This window comes from Siphateles boraxobius, unplaced genomic scaffold (assembly GCF_051911475.1).
Source record: "Siphateles boraxobius isolate OS27281-9 unplaced genomic scaffold, OSU_SipBor_1 6, whole genome shotgun sequence".
In the NCBI taxonomy this organism is placed as follows: domain Eukaryota; kingdom Metazoa; phylum Chordata; class Actinopteri; order Cypriniformes; family Leuciscidae; genus Siphateles; species Siphateles boraxobius.
In genome coordinates, this window is record NW_027509186.1 from 11,615,152 (window position 1) to 11,630,868 (window position 15,717).

Genomic DNA, 15,717 nt, shown 5'->3' on the forward strand with positions numbered 1-15,717 from the left:
TTTAGTCATAAGAACCATCTTAAGTCATTTATTTCATCTCGGCTATGCCCTTTCCAGGAAATACTCTCGGAACCACACAAGTCTTAGCCTTCTAACATTCACAGCTAAGATGATAAGGATACAATACACACTTCACTAGCTAGCTACACATGAAATACCTAGCTTTATGCTACATATCTAGCGAACCCATTAAACCGTGGCTCTGAACTTTCTAGGGTCATGCATTAGTCTCTCACCACAGGTGTGCCAAAATGTTGCAGATCCTCTGCTTAACCTGACCTTAACCGGTTAGGAGAACGAAAAGACTGACAAGCCATCGCGAGGAACACTGTTCCACCCATGGCTGCTGACATCCGACGGCACCGGAGCCAACGGAACTGCACCATGAGAGAAGAGGACAAACGACCCATGACCCAAGCCAGAGTTACAGCCACACCGGGGTGATCAAGATTCTCATCTCCTTACCCCACCTTATGGGTATAAAACAGAAGGTAAACAACCTCACATAATAGATCAAAGCGTCCCAAAAGGAGCGGACCTGTGCCCAAAGCCTTACAGACCAGCTAGACACTGAGGTTCGAACCAGATTCAATGCAGCTGGACTGAGCATGCCCAGGACCAGCACAGAACTGTCACCATGGCAACAACCCAGGTACCAGCCAAGCCCCTTGGAGAAGCCATGGAGGACAGCACCCTCAACCTGCAAACACCACAGGAAGACCACGGCTGTCAACGACAGCATCCTCTTCCATACCCTTCACACAGGTGTCAATCTGAGGCTCCGCAAGGACAGCTGGACGCACCTGCCTCAGAGTTACTGGAGCCGCTGACACACGCAAAATAGCTCCCTGCACAGGACTCACCCGAGGAGTCCTGTAAGGTACAAGCTTCCGACTCCTTGCCCACCCCAGCTTAGGCAAGCTTGCGTCGGCACCACCATAAGGACAGAACAACACTTCAATCCTTCAGACCTCTCGTGACTGAGAGGCTAACAACCACCTTCTGACCTCCGGCCACCAGCACCATGTCAGCTTGAAAACCTCTCTATGCTACATAGAGGCCTAACCACTTCCTGCAACCACAAGGAAACACCTGCCCCAAAACTAATGAACTTCAGAATGTCCCAACACCTGCTGCCTCAACACCTGCTGCAGAGACCTGGACTTGGCTACTGTCCACATCACCAGCCGTGGAACGACCACCGCTCCAGAAGACACGATCAACCAGAGGCCACCATGGCCTTCCAGCCTTCTATGACAAGTGTGTGTCCGATCTCTCTGCACTTCCAACTTCGCTCGTGGTTGTCCTTGAGGGGGGACAACAACGATCGAGAGGGGGGATCTGTAGGGTATGGACCAATCAGACACATACTATTTATTCATTATATACAAAGGTTTATGAAACTCCTCACACAGCCCAAATGAACAAACACAAGTGAAAGAAACAGTGTCATGTTACAGGGCATGATAAGGAGATTTTACGACCTCCGAGGAATGTGGCCACATACTCAAGAGAGAGACTATGAAACAGAAACCCTCTTTAAAACAGACTTTGCTGCGTTAATCATAGACTAACTGATCTATAAATGAACATGCATAAAACTGTGAAAGAAACAGTGTAAATGGTTTACTGTCTCGTGTACTATTAGGTATATATTATGGTATGTATCCTGGTATACAACCAACTAACGATCAATGTAACCTCACCTGTATAATGCCTCCTACCTAAATGATCCTCATTTAATGACTCACACTTTGATGTACATCACCTTCTTCTAGAATGCAGTGTGGATGTGTTATAGCTATTTTAGCATTAATGAAGGTATAATCATATTATGGGACAAAGATCCGTAAATCAACTAAGAGCCACTTTCCCTCTCAGACATGTCCCCTTTCTGATCGGTCGAGTTCAACCCTTAGGGGAGGATCTTCTCCAGGCCTTATTAGAAACAGTCCACATGTGACCTCCCTCTCTTAGTTCTTTCATCCAGCCGGAACACTGTTCTGGTGTTACTGGGGAACCCCCTTCCCCCTCCACGGGGGCCCCAGGGCCCAGCAGGCCTCGATTCCAACCAGATATGGGCTCAGGCAGGAGAGAGATGACTCTCTCACAAAGAACCAAGGACAATCTCAAGAGTTTAGGAACAAAGACTCCAACCAACAACGACTCCAATCACCCATCCTTCCGACTTCCTCACTTCTCCTGGGTGCTCGGCGTGGCCTCAACAGAGTCCCAGGCCTTCACCAAACCAGTCATGCGTTCCTGGAGAAAGAGAACGCTCAACCAACTTCCACTTGACACTGCCGGAACCATCAACGACTTCAATTTTCAACAACTTCAAGAATTGTTCCCATTACAAATGCAAGTATTCAATTCAATGAAATGTGAAAATGAAATTCTGATGGTTCTTCTCATAGACCCTCTTCCGGTTTCCAATTTCATCCTATCACTAACCTATTTATGTATTCAAGTGTGTATGTTGTTTAGTTTATTTATATTCATATAAATATCTATATTTAGTTAATAAAACTTGTACATAATATGTATTTGGTTCTGTTTTGTTTGCAATACAAGTCACTTTACGATCACGGTTTTTGCTACTGGCTCAAAGTACTGTACAGGCGAAGAAATAATTATTCTTCGGTGGCCATGGAAAATACCCTTTATTAGAATAAATTAATAATCAAAAGAGTTCGTTGGAAGAACTGATTAATTGATTGTAATATTAATTCAGCCACATCAAGTTAATCCAATTAACTGACCCAAATATTTATAATTAATAATAACAAGATATTATTGATTATTAATATTTCCAAAAAGTTGAGTTCCTTACACCTTTATTGCCACTTGGGAAACATCCTCTGTTCTCCCGCTTCGTTCGTGGAGCCAGGCGGCTGAGGCCTCCCGTTAGTACCAAGATCCCTTCATGGGACTTAGCTATAGTCCTGAATGGTTTGGTTGAGACCCCCTTTGAACCTCTAGAGTCTGCGTCTCATAAACTTCTGACTTTTAAGATGTTTTTTCCTTATGGCTATCAGTCTCGCCATCCTGCCCCAGGAATGGTGAAAGCAATCTTGCATCCACACCCTGACTAATTGCCTAAGGTCCCTTTCTCGACTGTACATCTGGTCACTCTTGAGGGCTTCTGCCCTCCGCCGTTCACAACGCCGGATCAGGAGAGACTTCACAGACTGTGTCCAGTCCGTGCTCTCCAGACCTACATAGAACAACTATTTGTTTGTCAAAGGGGCCGTAACAGGGGGGCAGCTTCCACAAAACAGACAATTTCACATTGGGCGAGGGATGCTATTGCCCTTGCCTATAAGGCGCACGGTCGGCACACATTCATAAGATTTTATAGTTTGGATGTTCAAGCCCGGGCTCAAACATCCTTGAGTATACATCACAAGCTCATGTCTGAGACCTTCTTTGCATTCTTGTGAGCACACACTACACAACTGTAAGCGTAGGTATTCTCGTTCCCCATAGTGCTTAAATCAAGCAAAGCATTGAGAGTATCTTTTGTAAGGGAACGTCACAGGTTTCTTGACTGTAACCCTTTCCCTGAAAAAGCGGGAACGAGATGCTGCACTTTATTGCCGCACTAGGGATGTCCCAGGACTGCTCTTCAGACAAAATGAAACCTGGCGATGCACCTGTGGCACTTCTAATTATAGCCTCTGACGCACACGCATTACAATGACCTCACTATCCGAGGCTATAAAAGTTCAAAGTCAATTCCATTGACATGTTGCACACATATATATTCACAGCTGGACATTCACAAAAGTGTTCCTCATAGCGTTTAAATTAAGCGCATCTCAGTCACCGTAACCCGAAATGTTTTGCACCATTCCACAAAAAAAATGTTATCTTCATAATCTTTCCTCAAAAGCAAACAACTTGCTCTACGTATAATAACTTTCCTTTTTTGTCTGCCACCAAGCAAAGTCTTATTTTTGAACCCCTCCATGACAACCATGAAGATGTATTGCCACATTTTGCCATATAATTCCCACTTTTCACAATCCAGTTAATGGAAAGATGTCACATTACGAAAGCAAAATGGGGTGATATGTAACACAATTTAATGTTGATTTTGAACTGGCAATGATTTGTGTACTTCTCATTAGGGTACATTTGAGATCCAGAGGACTCCAGTAGATCCACAGTCTCTCAACATGAGACAGATTCTGCATTACTACTGGGCTCGCTGGGCTTGCTGGAGAAAGTACCAACCTCTGGATCACATTCGCGAATACTTTGGCGAGAAGATAGCCCTCTACTTTGCATGGTTGGGTATGACTGAACTATCTATCTATCTATCTATCTATCTATCTATCTATCTATCTATCTATCTATCTATCTATCTATCTATCTATCTATCTATCTGTCTGTAACATGTGCCATGTGTCTGCTTTCATCGATGTTGTCTTAAGGACTCTTATTTTGAAGTTATTTTCTGTGCCCATTGTCCCAATGTTCTCTTCCTGTGTTTAGTTAATGTTTGCCTTGTTTGTTTCCGTAGTTACCCCGGTTAGTTTCCATATTAACCATAGTAAGTCATCTACACCTGTTCAGTAGCAGCCCTTGTATTCCCTCCCAGGTGAAATAGAATTACTGTTAAATATATTACAAATGCATTAAAGTATATTTGTATTGTACTAAAAACATACTCAAGTACAGTTTTAATACATTTAATAGTACGTTTTTTTCACCTGGGCTTACTGCATCTCAATTCGCCTACTTATACAACGCCCTAAAAGTATGTATTCTTTTTGTGAAGAAACAGTAAATACCTTTGAGTGTGGACTCAGTAGACAAGTAGACAAGCTTTAGGACATACTATCACGTCATACAATTGCGTCTTTAACGGTTGCTCTGTCGCATCCTGTCACAGTAAACTGGCCTGTGAATCATCTTGTCACCGTTAAAATCCTCCACATTTAATTTAACTTAATTTCCTACCATATCAGAGAGAAATGCAGAAGCACGTTGATCTGCAGTCACGGGTCTTTCATGAGGAGACTCTACTCATATTAATGCATTTAAAAGTTAATGGCCAAACGGATCTTTATAAAAGTCTACATTGTTATTGCAGATGAAATATGACATGGCAAGTTTTTTTTTTTTTTTATCAGGTTAAACTTTGATTTGTCATTCAAACCTCTCACCGTCGGTCGCGCCAAGTTTTGTAGTTTTTTAACACTTTTTACTCGTCTTTATAGTTCCTCCTCCAAAGCGCAATGGGTGTTGGGCAATATTAGCCTTTATAGTGAACACAGATCCACACTTCGAGAATCCACCGGAAATAGCAGATCACCTGGGGACTTCTGGCATACTCTTTTTAACACTTATTAATCTCTCATACTTTTTAGGATGGATAGTAACGACATTGAGATGCAGGGCTTGTGTATTTCTACCCCTGTGTTTTAGTTGTCTATGGTCGGTTGTTGTATTACGTTTTAGGCAGGGATGAGGAGAGGTGAGAATCCAAGTGCAGCAACAGTTTATTCAAAAAACAAACCAAGATAATCCAAAACAGATAATTGCAAGAACAGGGGTAGAAATACACAGGGAACACAGGGACTAATGATGAACAAGTGTAGATGATGAGTTACAATGGAAACGAATGAGGGTAACCTCAGAGACAAACAAGGCAACAAGGCAAACATTAGCTAAACACAGGAAGAGAAAATAAGCTGCATCCCATTGGACTGGGTCACTACGCAATGTTCACTGCTCCCGGCTCCCTGAGCACGGTGTATAAGTTGAAGTGGATTTCGCTCATTTGGAACGCCCTGCAAAGTCATCAAAGATTCATCGCCATAACCATTCATAAATACTCTAGTTTGTATAATAATAACAATATTTATGAATACTCAAACTCATCGCAGATCCGTTTAAAAACTCTTTCACCGGCTCTGCTCTATGTTAGTTCAGACTGGTAGTCCTGTGGAAGTGAATCAATCAAAACTAACTTTAGCTGGACAATAACTTTATTCTAGAGCTGCTGTAAAGCCAAAACAATCTCTGTTACTTTAATTTCCTATTATCACTGTAAAGCTTTGTATCTATATTAGTTGAAAGCGCTATATAAATGAAGGTGACTTGACTTGACTTGATGTATCGATGTTCCCTTATTCCCTACACCGTACGCAGTACCCTTCGAACTGAACATGTTCACTCCAAATTAAGAGTCCATATGCAGCCTCTGAATTGAGACACAGCTTGTGACTAACTTTCCGTCCTTATTTCTCATCTGTAGGTTTCTACACAGGCTGGTTATTACCAGCAGCAGTAGTGGGTTTTATTATATTTCTGTTTGGTATCTGGATGATGGTCACTGATGTGCCTGCGTAAGTATTATCACAGACTTAATAACTGCATAATGTTGACGACCCAACACTGATCCTGATCCTTTTCCTCTGTGGTCTGTGGTGATATCTTTTCCGCAGAGAAGAGCTGTGCTCCAGTGGAGACGCCTTTGTAATGTGTCCATTATGCAACATCTGCAGCCACTGGAACCTCTCCAGCATCTGCTATACTTATAAGGTGACATTTCTACAAGATCACCTAGTTTTTAAATCATTTATGGCATTTTCACGTTCTCTGTGAACTAGCTTTCACATTTTGTACTCAAAATACTTGTTCATAAATTTGCGATATAGGCAGGCTTACTATTTGACAATGGAGGAACTGTGTTCTTCAGTATATTCATGTCTCTGTGGGCCGTCACCTTCCTGGAGTACTGGAAGCGGACAAGCTCCATACTCTCCCACCGATGGGACTGTTCCGAATTTGAAGATATAGAGGTGATTAAGTTGGTTACATAGTGTCTAAACCTTTAATATTCACTAGTCTTCAGGCTTGAGCAATGCAACTAATATTTTGGCTTATAGAATAACAACAATATAATGCTTTGTCTCCATTGCTTTCCATAATATTTTCATTTTGACATTAGGAGAGGCCAAGACCAGAATTTACAGCATTGGCACCCACGACGGTTCGCAATCCTGTGACTGGGGCTGAGGAGCCCTATTTTCCAGAGACTCAACGACTGAGTCGTACTCTAACCGGCAACATGATCATCATTCTAATGGTTAGTCAGTGGATTTTCATCTCACATCTGTTGAGAAATCCTGCCAACAGAATTTTAAAATCATTATCATCATGGTTGAATTTTCTTCTTTATGCTTGCAGATTTCCATCGTTTTGATATTCCTAATCGGCATCATCCTGTATCGGTCCATCCTAAGCATCATTATCTACAGATCTCAGAATTCCTTCTTCATTTTTTCAGTAAGGTTCTTTCTATTCCTTTTGATACCTAAACCATATTATTTTCACAATGATTAAAGACTGTCAAGGGATTTTTGCTGATACAGATTTCAAAATCTCTTTGATCAGATAATTTGCATATACATTTACATTAGCAAGCCCTTGTGAAAAAGAAGTACACTCTCAGAAAAAAGGTACAAAAGCTGTCACTGGGGCGATACCCTTTCAAAGGGTACACCTTTGTACACAAAAGTACTATGGAAAGAATATACAAAATTCTCACTGAATTGAATGTTTTCAGACTCTTAATTGAATGTTGATTGCAGTTAAAGGAAAGAGTTCAAATATAGTTTAAAGTTATATTAACTGCAATTAGCTGAACTTGAGAGTGCTTATTTGACCAACTTAAGTAGGTCATAAAATGGAATAATCCTTTAACTTTCACATACTGTCAGCGTGTGTGGGTACGTATTTATTTACAAAAAGAAACAAAAACTAATATACATTGGAGAAAACACGCGGGGGCAAAAGGAACCAGCAAACCAACATAGATGCAATAAGAGATGTAAGACCGGACAAGGAACTGAACTGATGCGTTTTGGCTGTTTATTTACATGACAATGGCGTTTTGGGGGACTGAAAACACTAAATTTTGAAAATGGAAGTTTTTGAAAAGCATAAAGTTATCATCTCCATGTAACCTACAAAAATTTGAATTTGTAAAAAGGGTGACATCATGCGCATGCGTATTACGGGTTCAGTCTATAGGCGTGAAATGTTTCTTTATAAAGTGACAAAGTGCCAACTACTGGCCTGCTATGAATAGAAAACAGCGTTTTTTAGTTGTTTTCACAGATCTGTGTGAACAGGGATCGTTTTTAAAACATTTTCATGTACACGAAAAAACGCAAAGAAACGTCTCAGGTTACGTATGTAACCCTGGTTCCCTGATAGGGAACGAGACGCTGCGTTTGAGACGCGGTGGGAACGCTCTGCGTGATTACGTCGTGAAGCACGTGTAAAATCAGTCCAATGGAAGCCCGCTACGACATAGGTGACGTCATAGACCAGGAAACTATAAAGCAACCCTGAAATCAGACCGCGACAGCTTCTGAAAAACCTGAAGCAAGTCGATCAGGGCATGCAGGAAGTATGGCAGGCAAACGCAGCGTCTCGTTCCCTATCAGGGAACCAGGGTTACATACGTAACCTGAGACGTTCCCTTTCAAGGGAACTCGAGCTGCGTTTGAGACGCGGTGGGAACCCTATACCCACTACGCCATAGTGACAAATGCCCGTTCTGTGTGAGGTCCTGCGCACACTAAGAAGCAAGCAACCTCGCCCCAGGAGTGGAGAGGTCAAGGTCATAAAACCTGACAAATGTATGCGGAGAGGACCATCCTGCCGCATTACACACGTCAAGAAGGGAAACTCCCGAAATTAAGGCCATAGAGGCCGCCATACTCCGAGTAGAATGGGCCCGCACAGCCATAGGTGAAGGCTGTCCGGCCGATTCATAAGCCAATGAAATAGCCTCGACTATCCATTTACTCATAACCTGCTTAGATGCAGGGCATCCTCTCTTGAGAGGCCCAAAAAAAACAAATAGTTGCTCAGATTTACGCCACAGGGCAGCTCTGTGAACGTAGGCATCTAAAGCCCGGACTGGACATAACAGGTTAAGCTGTTCCTGGTCAGGGGTATTAAAGGGTGGAGGATAGAAGGCCTGCAGCACTATTGGGCCCCCAACATTCAGTGGGACCTTAGGAATATAACCCGGCCTGTGGTAGAGAAATGCCTTCACCATACCAGGTGCAAATTCCAGACATGAAGGAGCAACCGACAAAGCATGTAAATCACCAATTCTCTTGATAGATGAGATAGCAAGGAGAAATAAAGTCTTTAGAGTGAGGAACTTTTCAGAAACCTCCTCGATGGGCTCGAAGGGAGCGAAAGCCAGACCCTCGAGTACAATGGCCAAGTCCCAATCCGGTGCTCTAGCGTGCAGTGCAGGTCTCAACCTCAATGTACCACGGAGAAAGCAAGTAATTAGAGGGTTTCTCCCAATAGAAGTACCCCCCAGAGGGGTGTGGTAGGCAGATATACCCGCCACGCAAACCTTTAGGGTGGAAGGAGATAACCTGGCCAAGAAACGGTCTTGCAGAAAACCAAGAACTGAACCAACAGGGCAGTTAACAGGATTTTAACATAATGCTTTGCTTACTAAGAGATCTTTTTCACCCCTGTAGGCTGGAAGGATAGCTAGCCTTACTGGTTCAATGCTAAATTTGCTGGTTATTCTATTGTTGTCACGGCTATATACTTGCCTGGCCCAAATTCTGACACGATGGGGTAAGCTATTTTATATCTACACATACTATTTTGTTATTTCTTTATGCCACAACAAAGCATCATCCTCTTCCTTCTATTAGAAATGCACCGCACCCAGACCAAATACGAGGACGCGTTCATCCTCAAGGTTTTCATCTTCCAGTTTGTCAACTTTTACTCATCTCCTGTTTACATTGCGTTTTTCAAGGGAAGGTGGGTATGCAGTTAGAATGAATGAATATGTATGAAGATTCAATATTCATCTAACATTTGATCTGTTCTGCAGGTTTGTTGGATACCCTGGAAAATATGACACACTCCTAGGAATCCGAAATGAGGATGTGAGTGTTTACACTGTTGGAAAGTGTCACGTAGTCCTCATTTGTTTGTTTATAACTAGTCAAATTAACACTGCCAGCCACAATGCACAATTCCACAATATTTCCCCCTCAGTTATGAATATGAATATCTCATTAATACATGTGTGTCACTTGTTTGTGTCCTTCTTTTATGTAGTGTGGCTCCTCTGGATGTCTCATTGAACTTGCTCAAGAGCTGTTAGTCATCATGGTAGGCAAACAGGTCATCAGCAACATCCAGGAATTTGTCTTGCCGTAGGTCTTTTATGTGTCCAATGCATCTTTCTTTTGTCTGCCTCTTTATAGTGTATTTTATTATAGGCCTAAGTTTTCTCCTTCTCTTTCCAACAGTAAATTAAAGACCTGGTGGCACAGGAGGAAGCTGAAGCCAGCTCCCAGTCAGGAGGTGATAGATGAACCCGACACCAGTCCTGAGCTCAATCCATGGGAAACTAACTATCAGCTGCTAGTGTGTGAAGGGCTGTTCGATGAGTATCTAGAAATGGGTGAGATATTTTAATATAATTGAATAGATTTAATATATTTTCAAATGTAATTTATTCCTGTGATCAAAGCTGAGTATTCAGCATCATTATTTATATCTTCAGTGTCACATGATCCTTCAGAAATCATTCTAAAATGCTGATTTAGTGCTTAAGAAACACAATATTATTTCTGTTTATCAGTTAAAATCTCTATAAAAACTGGTTGTCCAGTGAATGGAAGTATCCTGATTTTAAAGATTTTAAAGACATTCTATTAGGGTCACAGACGATATCAATAAATTATTGGCTCTGACAGTTCAACTATTAACAGAAATAATATTAACATAATCCCATGTCAGATTAATAAATTCACTTCCCATAACCGCTTAAGACTGGTTTGTGCAATGTAAATCGTGTTCATTGTATTCACTTATTTAAAATATCTCTGTGTATTGTTGAAAATCATGATTTATATTACCTTTTGTTGTTATTGTAGCATCTACTATCTTATTATAATGACATTTATTATGATAATGATTTAGAAAAGAGATGTTTAATTTTTTGTTTAAATCTTAAAGTGCCCCAATTATGCTATTTTAAAGGTTCGTAATTTTATTTTGGAGGTCTCCTGCAAGAGGTTTACATGCATCACAGGTCAAAAACCACTTTTTCCTCATAAAATACATTGCAGCATCAGCTCTTTTCTCACAGTGCCTGAAACGGTCCGATCAAGGATTCACTCTCTTTAAATCCCTCCCTTCTGAAAGCATACTCTGCTCTGATTGGTCAAATGACCCAGTCTGTTGTGATTGGTCTACTCTGCTCTGATTGGTCAAATGACCCAGTCTGTTGTGATTAGTCTACTCTGCTCTGATTGGTCAAATGACCCAGTCTGTTGTGATTAGTCTACTCTGCTCTGATTAGTCAGATCACCCAGTCTGTTGTGATTGGTCTACTCTGCTCTGATTAGTCAGATGGCCCAGTCTGTTGTGATTAGTCTACTCTGCTCTGATTGGTCAAATGACCCAGTCTGTTGTGATTAGTCTACTCTGCTCTGATTGGTCAAATGACCCAGTCTGTTGTGATTAGTCTACTCTGCTCTGATTGGTCAGATGACCCAGTCTGTTGTGATTGGTCTACTCTGCTCTGATTAGTCAGATGGCCCAGTCTGTTGTGATTAGTCTACTCTGCTCTGATTGGTCAAATGACCCAGTCTGTTGTGATTAGTCTACTCTGCTCTGATTAGTCAGATCACCCAGTCTGTTGTGATTGGTCTACTCTGCTCTGATTAGTCAGATGGCCCAGTCTGTTGTGATTGGTCTACTCTGCTCTGATAACACAGATGACCCAGTCTGTTGTGATTGGTCTACTCTGCTCTGATTAGTCAGATGACCCAGTCTGTTGTGATTGGTCTACTCTGCTCTGATTGGTCAAATGACCCAGTCTGTTGTGATTGGTCTACTCTGCTCTGATTGGTCAAATGACCCAGTCTGTTGTGATTAGTCTACTCTGCTCTGATTAGTCAGATCACCCAGTCTGTTGTGATTGGTCTACTCTGCTCTGATTAGTCAGATGGCCCAGTCTGTTGTGATTGGTCTACTCTGCTCTGATAACACAGATGACCCAGTCTGTTGTGATTGGTCTACTCTGCTCTGATTAGTCAGATGACCCAGTCTGTTGTGATTGGTCTACTCTGCTCTGATTAGTCAGATGACCCAGTCTGTTGTGATTGGTCTACTGCTTAGAGCACATGTCAGAAATGAAACGGTCATCTGAATTTTAGCTCCAGAAGCTTCCTCAGCACTTGTACACAGTGATACAAACAGTAACGATAACGTCAACTTTACCGTATCAATTAGAGTCAATTCAAGTCCTCATTCTTTTGAAGTGTTGAAAAGTGGATTTGCTTTCGCAGTGCAGAAAAAAGTGTCTTCTCGACATGTCAACAACACAAACCAAGCTCTTCCAGTTTCAGCTACAACTACAGTGTTTGAGGGTCAATATAGACGTTGTTTGCAAGCAGCCAATGAAGACAAATTAAGGCAGGTATTATGCAAATTAGTTTCAAACCAATGTGGGTTTGAGTGGGAAGTGAGAATGGAATTATTGATGAATCCTTTCAGGCAGTTTAGAATTGGCTCTTTCTTAGAGAATAACTTAATTTATTGTACACTTTGATCTTTTAAACTTTGCAGGCCTTTTACACTTATAAACAGCTAGGCCTATATTACACACTACAGTGTGAGGTAATATCCCAAAAAGCATAATAGGGGTACTTTAAAATAAATGATTTGTGACACACTATATTACCATCATAACAAAAACTACAATTTTAATAGCTTTCAAATTGGAGGCAACTGCAGATTAGCACAGATGAAACGCTGATTTTGAATTTCTTTATCTTGCCAGTTCTGCAGTTTGGCTTCATTACCATCTTTGTAGCAGCCTGTCCTTTGGCTCCGTTGTTTGCCTTGATAAATAACTGGGTGGAGGTGCGTCTCGATGCCCAGAAGTTTGTGTGTGTGTACCGCAGGCCCGTTGTGGAAAGAGCACAAGACATTGGCATCTGGCTGACCATCCTACAGTTTATCTCCTACCTGGCTGTCATCAGTAATGTAAGGGGCTTCTTAATTTATACTGATTATTCAGGGCCAAGCACCAATATGTGTCTTTTTATCCTGCATCTTTATCTGGATGGGAGACTAGAACCGTGACTGCAGAACACGAAATCCAGGCGGAGGAGTTCATATCCAGATCCAACTCCTCCCACCTTACATATACTTAAACCAGGGGTAGGCATGTTCGGTCCTAGAGAGCCGCTGTCCTGCAGGGTTTGGCTCCAACACTGAAAAAAACCTCACCTGCCCATAGTCTTAGTAATCCTGAAGATATTGATTAGCTTGTTCAGGTGTGTTTGATTAGGGTTGGACCTAAATTCTGCAGGACAGCGGCTCTCTAGGACCGATCTTGCCTAAACCTACCCATCTCCACCCCCTGATCCCTAAACCCATCCCTAATCCTACCCAACTGCACCCCTTAGATCTGGATCCAACTCCGCCCCCTGGCTCTCGTGTACTGCAATGGGGTGCTACTGGAGAGATTAGGGTGTTTTTCATCCCTCTAGTGTCAGTATACATTTTCATGTCACCCCCTTTTGATCATAAATCTAAGATTAAATGGTTGTAATTCATGAATGTTTTAAGATTTGTCTCTTTTTAAAGACACTCAGCTGATTATTGCAGAGCTGAATGGGTTTCAAAAAATGTGTAAAAAAGTTGCATGTTACTGTAAAGCAAATGTACTGAACCACATCACCAAAACTGTTCCCGCTAAATCGTTTACCAATTACCGGTAACTCGATTACCAATTTCAAAATGTTTTTCAAAGATGAATTTTGAGTGTTCAAGCTTTCGATACCTAATTTTTGATGGTTACTGAAATATGTGATAGGGAAAAAGGCCATTACAAAAGCATGCCAAGTGTCCTGCTACTGGAACACTGACAATTGACATAAATCATCTTGAAATTTAGTTTAGATTATCTTGAGACTATACAGGTTAAAACTTATAACATGTCCAACACAATCGCATGCCAATTTGTAACTATTTTAAAATTTGGCGAATTGGTGGCCAATTCATATGATTCCTTACGATCTCATTCATACATTTTCATATGAGCTGCCTATGCCCCAGTGATGGTTAGGGGCTTCATTTCTACATTTTTCTAAAAATCATACTTTTTCCGTAGCCTACATTAAACAAATTACAAATTGATGCAAAATTGCCACCTATGTTTTCCTGTGAGATCAGGTATCTTATCAACAAATGTGATCGCGATTATGCTATTCAGAAAATGCAATGCATGTTTATGCTGAAATATAATGCTGAACTAGGGAGCTGATTGAGACACAGCCCATGTATCCTTGGCACATTTCCTACATCAACCTTACAGTGTGTCTGCCATTATAGACGTTGCTATCGTTGTTAGTCGATCAACACTGAATTGTGAGTTCATTTACAGCTTTTGATGTCCAAAAATCTCAGTCCAAAATAATGTTAATTAGATAGGGTGTGTGTCCTGTTTAGTCGTGTTTGACGTCCTGTTCTTTTGCCAGGCTTTCCTGATTGCCTTCACATCGGATTTCTTGCCGCGAGTCTTTTACCGCTACACTGCAGGCAGCATGACCGGATACATCAACTTCACCCTCGCTGTTGCCCCTGTGAACTTCAACCAAAGCCAAACACCATGCAGGTGAAGACCAAACTGTTGATATATACGATTATATACTACCGTTCAATAGTTTGGGATTGCTATGTGTGGATTGGGATACATTTAGATACTGCATATGCTCACCAAGGCTGCATTTATTTGATCAAAATGTAATTTTATTCCTGTGATGTCAAAGCTGAATTTTCAGCATCATTACTCCAATCTTCAGTGTCACATGCTCCTTCAGAAATCATTCTATGATGATTTAATGATCAAGAAACTTCCTAATTATCAATGTTTAATACAATTGTGCGGCTTCATATTATTTGATAAATAGAAAGTTTAAAAGAACAGCATTTATCTGAAATAGAAGTCTTTTGTAACATTATTGGTAACATTATTGTAACATTATAAATGTCTTTACTGTCATTTTTGATCAATTTAATGAGTGCTTGCATAAAAAAATTGTACTGAACCCACACGTTTTAATGTTAATGTTTCTCTATAAAACACCTAGAAATCACATAACTAAATAGTAGAAGCTCTTTGTGTCAGTCGGGGAACATCTTTTCATGCTGATTTCATGTTGTTCATTGTAAGGTTAGGATGCATGATACAGAGTTTGTGATTAAGAATGCACTCGTTTACATTTTTGCAGTATCACTGAGCCCATGACCTTGTAAACCTTGTATATAATTTCTATTAGGTTGTTTGCCGTATTTAAATCAGGTATTCTATTAATATTTTAATACATAAGCCATTATGAGTGTTAATCAAGAAAGTTTTTTTGTTTTTTTGTTTAAGATATCGAGGCCTCAGGGATGAGAAAGGACAGCACACACAAGATTACTTTCATCTGCTGGCTATACGACTGAGTTTCGTCATTATATTCGAGGTGCACAGTCTAGCACTAGTTTGACCTAACATAATTTTGTAAACTTTGCACATACATTTGTTCGGATAATTCTGGATGCTTGTTTCTGTCATTGAATACAAAATTTAAAAAGGGCAATTGTGAAAAGGTCATTTTTAAAGTGTAAACACATGAATCG

General features: G+C 41.0%; 1 protein-coding gene across 2 annotated transcripts in view; it reads left to right on the forward strand.

Annotated features, from left to right (window-relative positions):
- ano7 (anoctamin 7) overlaps window positions 1–15,717 on the forward strand; it is a 58,677-nt gene that overhangs the window by 40,369 nt on the left and 2,591 nt on the right. The window contains exons 9-22 of one of the 2 annotated variants that reach the window (XM_077207730.1): window positions 4,134–4,299; window positions 6,269–6,359; window positions 6,459–6,555; window positions 6,672–6,815; window positions 6,965–7,102; window positions 7,204–7,302; window positions 9,531–9,633; window positions 9,714–9,825; window positions 9,899–9,953; window positions 10,129–10,226; window positions 10,323–10,477; window positions 12,866–13,071; window positions 14,571–14,707; window positions 15,470–15,560. In XM_077207730.1, the coding sequence (XP_077063845.1) occupies window positions 4,134–4,299; window positions 6,269–6,359; window positions 6,459–6,555; window positions 6,672–6,815; window positions 6,965–7,102; window positions 7,204–7,302; window positions 9,531–9,633; window positions 9,714–9,825; window positions 9,899–9,953; window positions 10,129–10,226; window positions 10,323–10,477; window positions 12,866–13,071; window positions 14,571–14,707; window positions 15,470–15,560 (1,692 nt within the window). The remainder of the gene's footprint in view (window positions 1–4,133; window positions 4,300–6,268; window positions 6,360–6,458; window positions 6,556–6,671; window positions 6,816–6,964; window positions 7,103–7,203; window positions 7,303–9,530; window positions 9,634–9,713; window positions 9,826–9,898; window positions 9,954–10,128; window positions 10,227–10,322; window positions 10,478–12,865; window positions 13,072–14,570; window positions 14,708–15,469; window positions 15,561–15,717) is intronic. The other variant, XR_013195911.1, reaches the window with a different exon arrangement.